This window comes from Diadema antillarum, unplaced genomic scaffold (genome assembly GCF_040938485.1).
Source record: "Diadema antillarum isolate AM-2024a unplaced genomic scaffold, OU_Dant_1.0 seq00001313_RagTag, whole genome shotgun sequence".
Classification (NCBI taxonomy): domain Eukaryota; kingdom Metazoa; phylum Echinodermata; class Echinoidea; order Diadematoida; family Diadematidae; genus Diadema; species Diadema antillarum.
This window is the reverse complement of record NW_027272086.1, coordinates 16,467-35,328: the sequence shown is the minus strand read 5'-3', so window position 1 is coordinate 35,328 and position 18,862 is coordinate 16,467. Positions and strand designations below refer to the sequence as shown.

Here is an 18,862-nt window from a genome sequence, read left to right as displayed (position 1 = left end):
GACAGATGTATGCAAATTAGCCAAGATACACATCCGTACTGACAGTGACATCACAAGTTTAGGCATAATGCTTTACATTGCTAGCAACCATCACTGTTCAGCAGCTCTGACAAAGGTGTCCAGCTCTTATATGCAATTAGCAGAAAGAGGGCGCTATTTCAATACATGGGTTGGTTGGATTGTTATAACATGAACATCCTGCCTAAACACTATGAGTTTAAACAAAAAGAGCCAAACATACAGACAAAGCTCTTAAAATTGAGTGAAACAAAAATGAAAAAAAAAAGAAAAAGGAAAAGGTAATCTCTGATTTGAACACCATCAACAAACAACAGCAAAACATTTGAAACAAAACAAGGAAAATTGTGAGTACAGATTATTGCTGATGAAAATTTGGTTATTGATGTCACAGCTTAGCTAGTGATCAAAACTGCTGATCAGATCTTTTCATAGTCTTTGTTACCTTAAATACTGCTCAAATATCAAAACCTAATGGCTATTATTCATTTCCTTTCTTGCCATTAATGGATTTCTACAAAATGTCATTTTATATATAAAACTGGCATTAAGACATCAAACAAGTTAGATTGAATTTAAAACCAACTAGTTCCTGGTCAATTTCTTTCCGTTTCTCCATAAAATGAGACATGCTCTTCATCACTGTAAGATATACTGTACGAGGTGAAATTTTCGCGGTGGTTTCATTTTTGCGAATTTCGCGAATCGCCTTTGAACCACGAAAATAACAACACGCGAAAAAAAACACACGAATAGCTAAGTTCAGTTAGACCCTTGCAACAGCGAAATTAACAACACGCGAAAATGTCCTCCATGTAGCAATTCGCGAAAATATCTGTACGCGAAAATTTCAGCTCGTACAGTAACAAGAATCCCTTTAGCTACCAATAATCCCCTAAGCACTACTGCCTCCAACCACGGTAATACACTGTACCATTGCTATTATAAAACAGAACTTAAATGTCATAAGAAATAAGATGGTCATTCATAATATACCATAGCATTGAATCAAGATTTACTTTTGAATCAAGTTTACTTGCTCTATGAGTAGTTGCATTCAATCAATCTCAATTAGGAATGGAAATCACCATGCTATATGGGACACATTTTGGTTTAAAAAAAGAGAAATCCTATTCTTTATTAAACTGGAAAACATATTCTCCCTTGTCACTGGATGAACAATATTCCTCAGCGTAACGACAAAGATAACTTTTACTCTTAACTCATATGATTCCTGAAATTGATGGTTATACTATGGGCCATGATGCACAAGTTCGTACTTGAGAACATTTTTGGAGGACCTTTTTTTTTAACTCCACAAAAAATATGTTCGTCTTAACACTTTATGTGCCACATTCACACATCCCACTCAGTCAATGGCGTGCCAAGTTCGCATAATCTGCTCAAAAGCACAAACCCACCACAAACCAATCGATAAATCCTCAAATGCCTCAGGACCATGAAGGCGCTTTGCGCGATTCCATTCCTGTCACATGTAGCTTGCATTTTATGAGGTGATTGATTATCAAGCATGTATTCCTTGCTGGATCTGCGAGTAAATGTCTGTCACTGTCTTGTGTGCAAAAGTCATGCCTCTACAATAATGTAGCTACTGGTCATTTGAATGAAAAGCAATCATAGATTTGTCATACAATTTACATCAAAGCAAAGCTTGGCATCTTCTCTACAAATTTGCTCACTACATGTCCAGGGTATAAAAAATCTAAGAAAGTTACATCTAGACTTGAAAAACAGAATGTTTTCCCAAAGCATGACTACGTCGCTGTCTCAGAATAAAGAATAATGTGGCATAGACAGGGTTTACAACATGGCACATAACAAACACATACACTCATGTTTGTAGAATATCGTAAGTATGGGCACTTTTGTCTCGCACAACATACCTTTGGTCACCACTCCAGATATCTGCGTGCCGCAAGGAAGTTTTTGCCGAAATAAACCCAGTTCCTGGAGAAGCTCCACGTCAATGTCCGTCAGGCCGCACGCCTTGACGCGAACCAGCACTTTAGTCCCTTCTGCTTCTGGGATGGAACCCTTGATTGACAGATTGAAAAAGATGTTCGTCAGAACAAAGGCAGGGATATTCTTTACCGTAATAAAAATATGGTCCTATTCCAGTATAGTAGTTTCATTTCACCTTAAAATGCATTTAAGCATCAATTGAAAACTATCAGAAATTGTGGTCAGTAACTCAAAATTTGGATTGAGTTGTATACTCTTCAAAGAGTTCAGGAATAGAGATGCTTTTATATAAAAAACAGTTTGGTCCTGGAGAAAGATGAAGAGCAGTGTATTGCAGGGATCAATATTTGGCTCAATCCTATTTCTGTTGTATATTCATGGTGTACACCAGACACAATTTCTGACATACACACGATTGTACGCCAAAATGTATGCTAGTGGTAATTAACGATCATTGCCAGATTAACTCTGAAGCTCATTGCACATGCATTTACAGCATATTCCAAATAGTGACTGTTTGAATTATTGTATGTAAATGAAATGTGATGTTCTCCTTCTACAAAAATAAAATATACCGTTATAGCATCAACCTGCAAGAAATAACCATTCAGAAAGATCTTGTGTTCAACAATTAACTCAGCCGATTCATGCATATGTGTAGCTGCATATATTTAAAACAAACTAAAAACGAGTGTTTGCCGTAAGACACTGTTTCATTAGATTTGAAGAGTCTAGAGTTTCCCCCATTATTCCAGTCCTTAATGTAGTCAGGCATCTATGCTCTGGAGCCCACCAGCTAAATTATTATGCACTATGCACTGACATTGTAGAAAAGGTGCGGTCAAGATGTCTCCACCTCAGTAAGATAAAGAGAATATCTTTTGAGAATATGCTCAGGAGAAGGCATAGAACCTGAGAGTACGGTAACAAGTTCCTTATGGGCTTTATCCAATAACAATGTGAAGTTCACCAGTCACCTGAGCAAAATGCCATGGCAACTATATGGCTTCATTGCAAAGCATACTGCCACTCGCCACAAGTCAACATTAGACTAGAGTTTTAAATTGCTCTAAAATTTCATTGCATACATTTACACTTCATCCATTTTGGCCCACCTGGCATTAGATCTACTTCTACTTCTACTTCCACGGTGCTTCTAATCAAAGCCTGTTCAGCAACTAGGATGTGCTCAGGACTGGTCAATTAATTGATAACAGCATGCACCTAGACTACTTCAAATGCTTGCCTTCAAAATTGGGTCCTGGCCAATATAGGCCCTACCTCTAGAATCTGAAAGCTACTGCATATATCTTAGGCAATCCAGGACTTTAGGGGTGTCATTTACTGTGACACTGTTGAGAAGCTGAGTGAAACATGCACATGTACCAACACATTTCTGTAACCCAGTGTATTAAAACCTAAATTATCAGTAAGAGTCATTTTAATCAAAGGTTGTGACTCATTATTAGATACCCTTAGCTTCCCCAGTTATTAAAGCATTCTGGACAGCACATTCTGAATTTATCAATATTAGACTCTACATTTTTACACAACCCTTTAAGCTTCTGATGCTTCTATTGTCACCATATTGAACTGACAGTGATGTTAGAGTTAAATGCTGTCTAATAATGACTGGTTACCATGGATACCATACTCTACAAATGATACCACCCCACTGCACACCTCACAAAATAAATGCAAAAAAAGAAAACATACTAGAACTCACTACCAGGTAATGCCCAGAGTTCCCAATATATTCCAATATTATCCTCCTGTTTGACCTTTATCCAGTCTTCTGTGTAAATCACTACAGTATGATAATAATAGTAATAGTAATCATGATGATGATGATGATGATAATGATAATAATAATAATAATAATAATAATAATAATAATGATAATAACAATGACAAAACCACTGTGAGAGCACAGACTTCCGCCAAGCAGCTAATTTCCACCCATAGTGCCATAGTGCCAAATGCTGAAATTAGAGTTAAAATCGTCAAATTGACAAGCCTTTTGTTTACGTTATCAGCTTCAAGCTGTGCGACACCTCACCCAAGCAGCAGAGCACATAATAGAGCGCTTACGTATGCAAATCTCAAAATAAACAATACACCCAGCTTGAACTCTCAAGTTCATTGACCCTATCTACAAAAAGATAAATTCTTCAAAAATCCATAAAAATTCCCAGATCACTACCATAATTCAATCATCTCTTTCTTGTGTCACTATCAACTTTTCCTGCAAGTTTTATCCAAATCCATCCACAACTTTTTGGTTATTTTGCACACAGACAAAAAAACCACCAAACAAACAAATGCCGATGAAGACACAACCTCCTTCCTTGGCAGAGGTAATAATAATATAATAGGGTACTTATTAATAAAAGGCAAACCATTGCACTCAGTCTGAGCACTCAAAGGGCACGAAAATCTCTCACACAGCATATAATGCCATAAAACTCAAGAGAGAAAGAAATGGAGGAAAGAAAGATTCTGTTAAGTTTGAAAGAAAGAAGGAATGAAGTTATTGACTAATTTAATAATAACATAACCTCTATAGATGTGTTTCAGTGACCGTGGTGACTGTCCAAAAGAATCAACTTGAGGAGATACTATACTATAGCTTTTAAAGGGACTGTACAGTACTGGTTGAGGTGAGGATTCAGGTTTTTTTAAACATTCCTAAGTGAAATAATGAGAAACCTCTTATGAAATATGAAAGAGCATGTAATTTTTAAAAGGATTCAACGTTTATTTGATGAAAATCAGTTTTCAAAAGGCTGAGATGTCAACAAAAGTGATAATAATAAAAGGCGACAGGCCACGCCTTTTATTAGGATCTCTTTCCTCTTTGTTTCACCTTGTTTTTGATATCTCAGCCATTTCAAAACCGATTTTCATCAAATAAACTTTTGATTGAGATTCCCCTTAGAATTGCATGCTCTTTGACATCTCATAGAGTGGTTTCTGAATATCTCGCAAAACGTTAAAAGCTAAATCCTCACCTCAACCACAACTGTACAGTCTCTTTAAGTTAGCATGAATTTGTAGACCCTCGGCCTCAAGGCTGAGTCCAAAACGTCTTCCAGAGAGAGAGAGGATCCCACACTGTGTGAACAGAAGACCTGTCACCCCACGCTGGCCATGTACGTACTTTATATCTGGTCTTTATACAATTTCGAATATTTCTTAGATTTGCTAGATTGCATATTGCTTATTTCATAAGTCAAGACATCAATTAAGAAGAGGTCTAGGTCTCTGATTCTGAAATGTGAGCTGTGTAACACTTCGAATATCAGCACCACCACAGCTGCACAGCGTCAGTAGCATTCCACCGCGGGCTACATCGACATACAGATACAGAATAATTCGCTGCACATGCACTACACGCCGAAATACAGCACAGCATGCCATTGCCATTGGCCTTGCAGCCTGTGCCATGCCTAGCTAGTCGGCGGTTTTGTATTGTGGTATGCTCTCAACACTGACAACAGGTGTCGATCAACTCACATCGCTGATAAGAAGTAAATCTCTGTGAAAAGATGCACCATCTGCCGCCAAAGACCAGTACACTGCTTTCATGTTTTACTCTTTGAAAATAACGATTTCAAGCCTTTAGATCCTCTGAAATACAGCCTGGAGCATGCAGAAGTTCAACTAAAAGTTACTCAGCCTCAGCTCCGCTCATCTCAGCACAGCTACAGCTCCGTTGACATGGTGGGTAGACGGTAGCAGACGAAATTAGTTGGCGCATGTCAAAGGTTATTGCTACCCATAATTCCCTTCAATCTCCGTGTCTATCAAACAGTAAATTTAATTGGTCAGTTATGGGAAGGGCGTTTTACGCGTCATATTCTTTCCCCGATGCAAGAGTAATTTTCAAATTTTGAACATAAATACAACTTGACAATTACAAAAAAAATGACGTTTATCATATTTTGGAGGAAAGTGATTGGAAATTCATGATCTGAGGAAACCGTTAACGAAAAAATGTAATTGGGTATTGACCAATAGATGACAACAATAAAAGAAATGGTTCTCACCTTACAACTTCCTGTCTGCCCGATGGGCGAGTCCGTGGGAAAGGAGTTTCATGAGTGATCACAACTGTCGTTAACACTGCACTGGAACCTAGCTGAGATTTACCCAAGAAGTTATGTCTATGCGGATATATTAGAGGACAAGGTGTGTATAGTCCTTATAGATTTATGTGTAGGTACATGTTTGCGATATGGAAGTGGACATGTAGACGATTCTAAATTTTAGATTTATAGAACCTACTCGTAACGTACTGGGTGTGTATAAAGTGTATGTAGGCCTATGTTTCGTAGTGTAGACCGCAGGCGATCCAGCGAGGCGTGTATGAAGATCGTGGGTTAGTACGGTACACGTACCAGTAGGCGTGATGTTCTTGTGAGTCTGTGATGAGTGTGAGTGAGCCTCGGCGTTTTCACGAGCGCCACCTCCTCGCCACGGTCAATGGCATGGATTGAATTGAGTTGGAATACCCCTTGCCAATGCAATGATTGCCTTACGTTGGCCTTGCTTGCTTGCTGGGAATTGAATGCTGGTGCAATGGTGGGGGTGAAGGGATTTCGTAGTAGGATGTTAATAGAACGTAGAAAATGTATCCTTCTACGACTCACCATTCGTTGATTTTATAACACAATATCTCCCGTGCTGCCGAGCTGCGCCTGGAGTCGATGCTGTTGCAGGAAATGGTCCTCCAATTGAGAGTTCAGTTATTGCACTTTCCCGTTTGGTATATACACAAAAACATAACGCGACACACAGTATAATTTCAGTAAATAAGGCGAAGTAGCACAATGTAGAATGCTCCAGAAGACGGCGAAGTTAGAGAGGGAAAATAGAGATAGACAGATTGAGAGAGAGAGAGAAGTTCGCGAGTCCGATGTTTGATGATGAAGTTTGGCGAGTTGACAACTTGGCGTTTTCGTGCTTTCACGTCGAAAGCTGGTCAAGAAGTGTCGTGTGCGTGAAAAGTTGATTTTTGTGAATGGAGAGTTGTAACACGCGTGCGAAACTTCTTCGAGAAGTGGAGCGAAGAAAGAAGGAGATTGGTTAGAAATGATGTCCATCTCGCGTTGTCATGGTGACCGTAGGAGTGACCGGAGGTGAAGTTACGCTGTTCGCGAGGAATGTGACAGATGATAATATATGAGTGCTCGCGATACGGAGGGCCAGAGCGGTCGTAAAAATGTGCTTGTATTACGCCGTAGAGTGACCACTAGCGGATATGGTCAGCGAGTGGACGAAAACAATTCTTAGTAGTGCGAGAAAATGAAAGTGTGACTCATTGTGCTGCTACAGGGGTAATTGTGGTAGAAGAACTCTAGTGGGTGTGTGCATGTTGCATGTTGATATTGATGATATTGTGTGTACTAGTATAAAGGAATCTTGGCAATCCAGCCAGGGCAGGGGTTCAGGGGCCACACACTAGCGCACTACTGAGAGTTATGAATGATCTTGCAATGACCTGATGACACTGACTAACAGTGACTTTTTGTCGTAATCTCGTATTGATATTCTTAGATTAACGTCACCTGTACCAGCCTATTGTATTGTACCTTTTAAGTCGCTATTCATAATCTCCACAGAAAGGGCCGTCCATATTGCTTCCATTGTTGTAAGCTTGTTGTATTGCATCAACACGGGTTCAGAAGCCGGAGAAGGGGCAGATCCTGCGCTACCCAACTACTTGAAGTAACAAACGACTGGAGTGCTGCTCTTGATGTCAAAGAAATAGTTGACTGTATTTACTTAGATTATCGCAAGGCTTTTGATTGTGTACCACATACAAGACTGCTCAAGAAAATTTATGGATATGGAATCAGAGGGAAAATCTTGAACTGAATCAAAGCATTTTTCCTCGATCGTACTCAACGTGTAGTGGTAGAAGGAGCCAGCTCACATGAAAGTATAGACATGTCTAGTAACTAGTGGAATTCCTCAGGGAAGTGTTATAGGCCCAATCCTATTTATTATTTTCATCGCTGACTTACTTGAGATCTACAAATTCCACGGTTAAATAATTTGCAGACGACACCAAACTGTATGCCTCACGACACAAAGAGTCCGATAATAACAATCTACAGGAGGATCTGTATAAACTCACATCATGGGCCAAAGACTGGTAGTTATCTTTCAACCAAAAGAAATGTAAAGTAATGTGTTTTGGAAAGACAAACCCTGGAATGAGTTATTATCTAAACCCTGACGATACATCAGAACTTTTGACAGTAACTTGGGGAAAAAGATCTTGGAGTAATACCCCTACAGCAGTCTGCATTTTTCTAACCATGTTGACAGAGTATGTGCCAAGGCAAATCGACTGCTGGGATTGATCAGGAGATCCTTTTCTAACCTGGATGGAAGAAGCTTAGTACAATTATACAAATCAATAATTCGACCATCCTTGGAATATTGCAGCAGTGTTTTTACTGTTTGGCTCCCATGCCTAAAGAAGGACATTGTCAAACTGGAGAATGTACAGCGAAGAGGAACAAAGCTGTTACCTGGCCTGAGAAACCTGAGCTACATGTACAAAGTACACAGAACGACTGAGGAAACTGAGTCTCCCAACATTGTCATAGGAGATGCAGAGCAGATATGATCCAGATATTTAAGATCCTGAATGGCCTAGACGATTTGCATAGCTCAGATTTCTTCCAGCAACATGTTCCAGGACAAGAGGTCATATACTTAAGCTCAGAAAACCCTACGCAAACTCAAATGTAAGGCAAAGGAATTTCTCACACCGAGTAGTTAACCTATGGAACAGCCTACCACCTGAAGTCATCAATAGCAGCAGTATCAACACCTTCAAATCAAATCTTGAGAAGTCATGGAAACATAAATTCAACTGTTATGACCCGGATACTAAATTTCCCTGATGCTCCTGCCCTTCGCATGCGAATAGTAGAGCAAATAACACTTGCAGCAAGTCTCAAGAGGATGCACAGGGGCAAATAAGTCCAGTATACTTTATGCCCAACATCAAGGTAAATCAAGGTAAAATTAATAATTTTTGCGACCAACTTAACTCGCCTGGCTCAGCGCCGCGTCCCAGCCCAACGGTGAGTTAACTCGCCGCAATACACGCCTGTCTTTGATCGTGAATAAATGCTCTGTATGCTGTCCTCATGTGGTGAAAATTCGCCATTCGCATGTTTGCTGTATTCACTTTATGTAGATAACAAATACGATAGGGGGTACCACTGAAAATTCTTGAGGAAACTTTCAGTAAAGCTCTCCAATGCATCGCTGCTTCACGAGTGTAGCGTAGTGGCTAAACTTGGGACAATCAATCCGTGTATTTGCTGGCCAATTTCAGCAAAATGTGCTCCTATACCAGGTATACAGTGTACAAACTGTACATGCGATGAGAAGCGAGCAAATCTCAAACTGGTATTCGTTATTTGTGTATGTGATGCACTCGGCAATGTTTATGGCAATAATTTCATTATTTATGGCCAAAGTTGCATTGTAATGACATGGAAGAGATGCTCGAAAGACGTGAGAATATGATTCTGTAATCCAAAATATCAATTACAGTCATTTTGAGGTAAAAGCTGTGTGTTGACCCAGTAATGACCCTTAAACCCCTGTATTGCTGGAATCTTGCATACATGTACAACCTGTACCTTTGGCAGGTACTGGTAATCATATGACATATTTTAGAGACTATGTTCTTAAGTTTGTGCGGCAGCTAGAATATCTCACTGCTTGGCCCTATGTGTAGTTTAGAGAGGCCTGGGCCATGCTAGACTTCAGAGTGTATATTTTTGTGCCAGCCATATGATTATACCAACATTACTTTAGTAGAGTCGATTATAAATGGCTGTGCATAGATTATGCAAGTGACTAAAAACAGGACAGGAACAGATCACATACATGTATAATAGAATCCTCCTCAGCTCAAAACATGTGTGAAAGATGAGTCCCTACTTCCTGTTATACCTCAACCTGGGCCAGGGTGGTCCATGAGGGGTTTGAGCATGTCATTGTGTGCTTGCTAAAATTCTTGTGCAACGTCCGTATTACTTTAGTAACCTGTTGAGGACGAGCTAGTGTCTATGGGAAATGCGTGTTATATAGCAAAATCAGTCCGTTCTCAATGGGTTAAAAGCCAACAGCATGCTCAAATTCTTGTATACAACACCCTCAAAAGCCAGCAACATGCTGTGCAACATCCTTGAATATTGGCAACATGCTCAAAATTAAGTGTTTAAAAAATGTGAAAAACATCTAGCATGAAATTTTCACAGCGTAAAATTTTATTAGCGGAAAATTGAGCAAAGAAAATGGGATTCCATCAGGATTCGAACCCGAGACCTCCAAATTGCTAGCCTGGTGCTCTACTGACTGAGCTACGGTGTATAGAAAGCCCTAATACAGTGTTCCTCCTGTAGAAACCCTTAATTCTCTATTATGGAATCCCATTTTCTTGCTCAATTTTCCACTAATAAATTATATTCATATCTGGTCAGTTTTCCTTTATTTGGGTATGGCATAAATCGAACAGATACAATAAAAAAACACAGAGCTGATTATGTTGCGGCCTGAATTTTTACTTTGTTGTAACCGGAATTTTGTTATAACCGTGTTCGTTATAACGGGAGTTCAATGTAGTGATTTCTCAGCTTTGGTTGGCTATGGAATAGTGTTGCTACACGTATGGTGGTTTCCATTGATGGGCAAGTCCAAGATAAGGTCCCCTCAGAAGGCAAAATTTAATCTTTGCTCAATATTGACATATTTGGTATCATTTTGAAGCTTATGAGTTGAAGTTTTGATTTCCATGGAGGAAAAAATTATATTACGTAAATTTATGCAAATTTCAAGGGCTTCATTTGCATAAATGTAAAACACAGCGTTACGTATGGGACATTTATAAAAATTCATATTTATCCAAAGGAAAGCAAATGATATTTGATTAATATGTGGACATAAGAAGTTCATCAAATAGTTTAACTTGGTATGAAAAGTTAGGGATTATGCAAATGATTATGCAAATTAGCTTGTGTCCTATCATGAGATGTCCCATACGTAACAAAATGAGGTCATTTTTTTAGGTTTTTTTCTGAAATTGCTAAGGTTATATGAATGCCCTTTTGGAAAGTTCTAATTTATTGTTTAGAGAAATTAAATACCATAGAAAAAAGAAAAAACAGTAAAAGAAATTTTTTTTTATAAGGCATTGAAATAATGTTACGTATGGGACAAATGGGTTACGTATGGGACATCCTCATATATATTGCATGTGAATGCATGTAGCTAGCTGGGAAGGTCTCTCTGTACACAAATGGTCAATCATCCTGAAGAAAGCATCCCAACTTTGTAGCTACTTTTTGAGTTATAGACACTTGAAACAATACATGAACTTGACTGAACAATTTTCAGAAAGGGGGAGGGGAAGATGGCAAAATACACAATGAAAATCAGCATTAAAGGGATGGTATAGTTTTTGTAGAAATGGGGATTCAGTTTTCAACATTTTATGAGATGACTGGAAACCAATAATATGAATTACTAAAGAGCATACAATTGTAAGACTATAGGAATTCAAAGTTAATTTGATGGAGATCCAAATTGAAACGGTTGTGATATCAAAAAAAAAAAATAAAGTAAAATGATTTTTTTTAAATTGCAAGTGATACACAAATTGTCCTTATTCAGTTTTCAATAGCAGCCACAACAAAATTAATGGGTACATACATACTGAGGTGTGAATCAAATCAATGACCTGACTGCTAGACAGACATCATACATCTACTCGATTACTGGAATTCCACGCAGCAGGTATTGCTTATCTATTGAAATTAATATTTCTTGTGTCAAGTTGTTTTTTATTGAAACTAAATGGCAAACTGCCCTTCTTCAATGGAAGTAAACACTTTAAACTATCCAATTTTTTAGTAGTAACTATCCTGATAAAAAATAGGGCATACATACTCAGGTTAGTCATGAAAAATATAGAATATGATTGAATATGATTATGATGGTAGATATTTGGGGGATATTGTTCCCTTGACAATCTGGATCAGTATTTGAGTAATTTCAACTGATTCCACCTCAATAATTATGCAAAAATTTGTTTATGGGTATTTTGCAGAATTATTTTGCAAAATACCCATAAACATGGTTCTCCACACACTAAACGAATGGGGGACAAAGGGCATGCATACTCAGATTGGTCATAAAAATATGAAAATATGATTGAATATGACTATGATGGTGAATATTTGGGGAATATTGTTTCCTTGACAATCTGGATCAGTATTTGAGTAGTTTCAACTGATTTTACTTCAATAATTATGCAAAATACCCATAAACATGGTTCTCCACACACTAAATGAATGGGGGACAAAGTGTCCCATACGTAACTGTCCCATACGTAACACGTCATGTCTGTCTTTAATTAGAACCTGTAATTAGAGCTTTTTGCCTAATGACATGAAACTTACCTGTGATAATCTTGAGTGTTCTGACTTTCATCACAGTGAGTTACAAGTTGTAGAATGAAATACTTTCAGAGAGTTTTGAGGTTGAAAAAAATGTTCAAAAAAACAAAATTTTTCTGGTCCCATACGTAACGGCACATATTTTCTCTTCTAGAATATAATTGTCAAGGTCATTTTTCTCAATTTTTTACATGATTATACTTCTCCTAGATATCCATCACCATGATAAAGTTCAATATGATCAAAGGCCATTAACACTATTTTTCAGGTCATAAAAGTCTCTGAATGTCCCATACGTAACGCGCGTGTTATCTTGGACTTGCCCTGATCAGTTGCAGAGTTACTGTTAATTATAAAAGTTACCATGGACTTGTTAAATGCAATTGGGCCCAGGACAGTCAAATTCAATACTTTGTAAGATTGTAGGGATAATGGTCAGAGATTAGTGGTCAAGACCAAATCCCAATCATCTGCTATTCAGTGACTTGAGAAGTTGAATTGATCGTGTTATCAAATGATAAGTTGAAATTGCACTGAGAACTTTGGGGTTTTTAGTGCTGCATATGTGCAGTGTAAGTACTCCAACTGTACTTGTAGTATTAACTGAGATGTACAATGTATGTCAGTCTAGTCCATATATTTCACTGTTAAATTCCAGATGTTTTAAGTTTTATTTTTTGTCCATGGGTAATTTACAACTTATGTCATTTACCCATACAATTTTGTACTTGTCTATGATCTTAAAATCTGTCCAGAGAGCTGTGTACATGAATATACCAATGGCATATTTCCATTGACTGATGAGTTGCTAATTTACTGCATATCATTATATTTAGAAAATTTGCACTACAATTTTAGTCCCATGTGAAGGGTTTTAGTTTCTAACTTAGACAGACATTAATAGTGTCATCCATTGAGTCATCAGGTGTGTTTCCTGTCCTAAGTCCAGTTGTTTCCCCTTCCATTCCCTTGACACTGCACTTCACTTTCACTGCACTTTACTGACCCATTGTGTGTTGTTTAGATTGGAGTGACACGCTTGGTGAAAGGGCAAATAGCTCCCTCTACAGTGTACCAGAACCAAAATGTGTCATACGTGTACCTGATGCATTGTTGTCTCAAATGCTAGAATGTACGTAGTATCAGTACATACTGTGTACATGCAGCAGACTTGATGTTTACATTGTATTCATATCAAAATCATGTAATTTGTTCATGCAGGATATGAATAAACTTTTCTTTCCTATTTCCTGTACGCATAAAATGTGAAAATGATACCGTTATTCTCAGTTTGTATTTATAAGTAGTTGCCATGTTGAATGTACAATGTGCATTGTATGTATGTAATATCAATTTAACTGTGTGTGTTACTGAGCCTGGCTGGCTGCTGTGCAGAAATCACAGGGCTGGATTATACAGTACTTAGCATTGTGTGGCCACTTTATACACGTAGTTGATCAGGACACAATCCTTGCACATCATGACCTCAGCATTGATTCTGGATAGTGCACACTGTACATATATTTTTGTATTTTCATACCACAAGTGGTAGCATTTCACAACATGAATCAAAGTTTGGCATACCCTTCAGGCATTGTGCTCTCGAGGTTAAGTTTAGACTTACCTGTTAAATGCATTCTGGGCCCTGCTTTATGAAGAGTTATAATTGATTATATAGTTGATTTCTATTATGAGTCTATGTCAGCCTGTGTGGTAAGGGAATTTACAGTTGATTAAATATCTTTTGATAAAACGGGGCCCTGATTTTAAAACCAATTTTATAAGTATAGTCTTTTTGTTTTCTTAAAATTTCCAACATTTTTTTTTTCTGTTTTCTGTCCAATAATGATTCACAGTTACATGAGAACACTTTTATACTGCATCGTTAGTCCTTTGGCTTGAGAAGAAAAAGTCTCAACACATAAAAAAGAAATAAAGAGAAGAAAAAAAATGCACTTGAAATATGGACAGATGGATATAGTTTGAAGATGCTTTTATCTGATGACAAAAATAGAAGTAAGACATGTGAACAGTGCAGACTGATTTTCATATTACATGGTATTATAAAACTGTTAAAACAAGGTTACTGACAGCCAGCATTGTGCACATTCAAAGGTGAAGTTCTTGAGGCACAATGTACATTGTAGTCCTCTGTGTAGGCATTGATACTGTCGGGTTATATACAAACGATGCCATCGTGCGTACCATCCGACTTTCCTTAGAGCTATCCCATGAGGAATCATGGAGCTTACTCATGTAACCCAGTATTGAGACGCTTCCTTCCTGAATGAAAATGCACGCTGCGCCACACGGGGGCTCCAAACCACTCCCCTAGCCAGCCATCAACAGACACTGGCCCGATCGTGTTCCACAGTGTCAAGTCACGTTCTCTCCTGTTCTCCTTTGTAGTTACTGAAAGTCCCTAGATTTTGTTTCAATTTCCTGCATTTAAAACAAAAATAACTTACATTACAGGAAACCAAAGCCAAAATATAAATGTAAATTGAGTGAAAGCAGTGCATGATACACAAAATACAAGTTGTAGGAAAACCAGAAAAATTTTTTTTTCGAAAGATATGATTTTTTAAATTTCTGGTATCGTCATCGCTAGAGGAGACTGGTTCACTTCATGAAATCATATGGACAACAATACAAAGAAAAATACGAGAGAAAATGTAACATATTTTCACATTTTTAGTCTAATGAAGAGCACTGGACTTATCTCTTTTAAAAATCAGGGGGAATAAAATTTGCATTTTTATGTCGTTAACAAGTCAGTGGCATGTGTACTTTTCATGAAAATGGAAATTTTGTGGAATTCTCTGTAGTTTTCTAAAAAATTTTATATAGTTGTCCAAAATGACATCATGAACTGTAGCAGTTGTCTTCTCCAGCAGTGAAGGCAACAAAACTTTGAAATTTTGTAGCTTTAAATCGCTTGTCTGCTTATCGTCAAACTTTCACTGATGTGTTCTACTAATGCAATGAACACTTCTATTGCTGCTTTCACTCAATCCACATTTACCTTTGGGCTTTTGTTTCCTTTGAGGCAAGATGTTGGGGAAAATACTGTCTCAGGACGTTGTTAAACTGCCAACTCAAGGCATGATAATTAAACTGCAGTTTACCGTAATGGAATTGCTTTCTGATACACTTTAAGTGCTTATGTCCTCAAAGATTCACCTGCAAATTTGTGATAACCCCTCACCATACACGTAAAAAAAAGTATTAGTCACACTTTTTGGTTTATTTGTTCTACATTTTCTGTTTCTTTTATCTTCAGCATCATTATGATCAGCCACTGTTGAGGTATCATAAGCTGTCTTTATGCTCATTACTACTGCACAATTCATGTTTCCATGTACATGAGTCTCGCTGTTACATCGCTGATTCATAACTTGTCATTCAAGCATGTATCATCGACCGAGGGGTGCTAATACGTAGTTTTGTCGCCCCCTTTTTTCTGAGTGTCGCCCCGCAGCTACAATTAGGCTACTTTACGGCAGTGTAGCAGTTCCTGGGGGTGGCATGAGCGTTACTAATTACCTCGCGTAAACAAGTTCAACACCTGTTGTTGAGCGGAGGTCTAGCAAGTGTTCCCCTCCAATGAAGTTCAAAGCTACCCATATTGTCAGCATTAGAAGGATTACCCTGCTACCCATTCTGGGCGACTCTTGTACATTTGCCAGGCCAGTGCTGTGTTAGAGCATACATGCGCTGTTGTAAACGCCTGTGATAGGCACAGGAGAAATATACCATGCAGTCATCCGCTATGCTTGGCATTCCCAGGGATGGCCCAGTAAATGTTATAAATACGGAGGCCCTTCTTGGGTGTATTCTTGGGACTGAGACCTCACATCCCATGACGATCACATTTTAGTCATTCGCGGGAGGTGACATAAACAGTACGCTCGCTTTGGACACAAAAGTCACAAGATCGTGTGTGGGTAATTCCGCCAGCAAGCTTGAGGATTATCAACTGTGTGTATAGCGGGAGCCCCATTACCTTCCTATAAACGGACAAGACTGCCCACTCTTGTCGTGTGCGAGTCTGCAGTTTGGCCCGGAGTCAACCATTATTCCGTGATCTGACCGTTCTTTCTCTTATTTTATCATGTGCTTGCTAGGAACGTGGAAACTCTATCGCCACAGGATGATGCAAGGAGGCGGAATGCATCAAGGTAAGTGGATATTTTATCCCTTATGTTTTGGAAAGAAGAGATTTATAACATTGTAGATCCTCAAGTGTCTGTACTTGTAGGTACTGTAGATTATGCAGGCAAAAGGAGTAAGTTGCCGTATACCAGGTAATAGAATGCTGACTTTGAATAATGTTGGAAATTGATTCCAGGTAAAATCCATGCCACTGACAAGATCAAGGTCTTTTTTAAATATCATATTTCATCTGCTATATAGGATGCCTCTAAAGTTGTGTGATTAAAGTGCTTTGTCATGAAATTGAATATAAACTTCCCTGTTAGAATACTCCTAATGTTATCCAAATAACAAAAACATCAACAGCTTCACCATGTTGTGCACATGATTAAGATACTGCCACAATTGTAACTTCCAACAAAGTTACCAGTGGTAGCTCTCATGGTTACCAAGCAGAAATGCTTTAAAAAAAAATCTAGTGCCTTTTCACAGTTGCTGTCATGCTGATTAAGTACCATAACATGTGAAGTACTAGTCTGTAATGCAATAGTGTGTCTATAGATGCCATTTTGTTGTTTGTGTATTTTTTAAAATCTAGATCTAGTTATTAGTCATGCAACATAAGATAATAGATTCTCTCCTCTGCCCGCACCACTGACTTTAAAAGTAACATAGAATGCTGTTTTCTCTGAGGGCGAATATCTCGTGGGCATCTATGGACGTGGGCATACAACATATCAACCTGTCGCATTGGACGCTCAGTGGCATATAACTACATTGTGCATAAAATGTCATCTGTGTACCACGTTAGACAGCCTGCCACAGGCTCCAATATTATATCCTGCTGTGTGCCCAGTGTACTACAAATCTGTAGTACTTGAACTCTTGCATATCCTATGTATAGTTCATGGAAATATATAAACCACAAATAGTGTTTTTCACAGATAAGATAAAACAATGTGCATGTAGTTTTTGCATGTCAGCTTTTGTGGTTTTGAAATCACCCCTAAGAAAGAAAAAAGAAAAAAGAAAGATTAAAAACATGAATGACATTGACTGTTTGAAATAGATCATGTAAAAGAAATAGTCTCAATTGCTAGATAGCAGACGTTTGTAACATGCTTCATATATACAGTCTACATGCAACTTTGCTATCTCTTTCAGAAGAGAAATCAATGTCTAATGTACAGTGTATACAGATACTTAAACAATGATAGAATACAAGATTATGGAATAACTATCTGCATTTGATTTTCTCATGATTGTACAAAGTAATCTGTGTAATGAACACGTATCTATCAGTTGTTTTCAGTGAATAGGCCTTTGGGTTGTGATATGAGCAAGCCGTATCTATTTGTCTGATTCTTTTGGCAGAATGGAGAATAACAGCAGAAGACCGGGCCAAACATGACGCTCAGTTCCTGCAGCTCAAACCAATCAGTGGCTACATCTCAGGTCAGTGCTAGTCTCACTTCCAGGCAGTCATTTCTTTATTATGAAATCATTTACTGGGAATCACAAGCTGAGTTTTGTGTAAAGAGGGTTATTTGAACAGGAACGATCTTTCTTGTCATATACACTGTACATCCTGGTGTACATGCAGAGACACAGGTAATTTCGAGGAGCATGGTTTTTTACGGATAGTGCTTCAAGGCACAGGCATGCATGTACAGTATATTCTATAATGTGTGGTTAAATTATCATGCATTCACGCATAGTGGGTGTGACCTGATGCATACAGGGGCCAGCGATGAGGGTAGTATCATTGCCCGGCGACATCCATGGCAAAAGATTGCACAAAAATTGTTCTTTTATGGGGTCAGTACGAATTTGTGTGATGAAAATAGATGTAATACATGATCTTGAGCAGTGTTCAACATGATCTATCATATTAGCCCCTGACCCCCCCCCCCCCACAAAAAAAAAAACCCACACACACACACAAAAAATAGTCCTTACAGTGTACACGGCAGTACCCTTCAGAGTATGATGTACAAACTGTATCAAAATGGCTATTAACACATTCTGCCGCCTGCCCTTAGAAACGTGGATCGATGCTTTCTGAATGCACAGGGAGCCTACTCAATTATCATCCTACCCAGCGCGTAATTCCGTTGATCACCCAGCCCGAGGCAAGCTAAATGCATGCACAGTAATGACAATGGTGGTTTGCTGCTTTACTCATTAAGGTTAAAGCCTTTTTTTTTCTAACTGAA

The 18,862-nt window shown here is 38.3% G+C and overlaps 1 protein-coding gene and 1 long non-coding RNA gene across 2 annotated transcripts in view; one reads left to right on the top strand and one right to left on the bottom strand.

Annotated features, from left to right (window-relative positions):
• The window catches only part of LOC139708150 (quinone oxidoreductase-like protein 1), a 69,964-nt gene extending 64,295 nt beyond the window's left edge, over positions 1–5,669 (bottom strand). The window contains exons 1-2 of the mRNA XM_071620126.1: positions 5,518–5,669; positions 1,923–2,073 (exon numbers count right to left, since the gene is read on the bottom strand). Of these exons, the coding sequence (XP_071476227.1) occupies positions 1,923–2,073; positions 5,518–5,589 (223 nt within the window). The 5' untranslated portion in view covers positions 5,590–5,669. The remainder of the gene's footprint in view (positions 1–1,922; positions 2,074–5,517) is intronic.
• Positions 5,670–6,080: 411 nt separating this feature from the next.
• Positions 6,081–18,124, top strand: LOC139708147 (uncharacterized). The gene is made up of 3 exons (XR_011709325.1): positions 6,081–6,192; positions 16,619–16,672; positions 18,021–18,124. It is a non-coding gene; the product is annotated as an uncharacterized lncRNA (long non-coding RNA).
• The last annotated feature ends 738 nt before the right edge of the window (positions 18,125–18,862 follow it).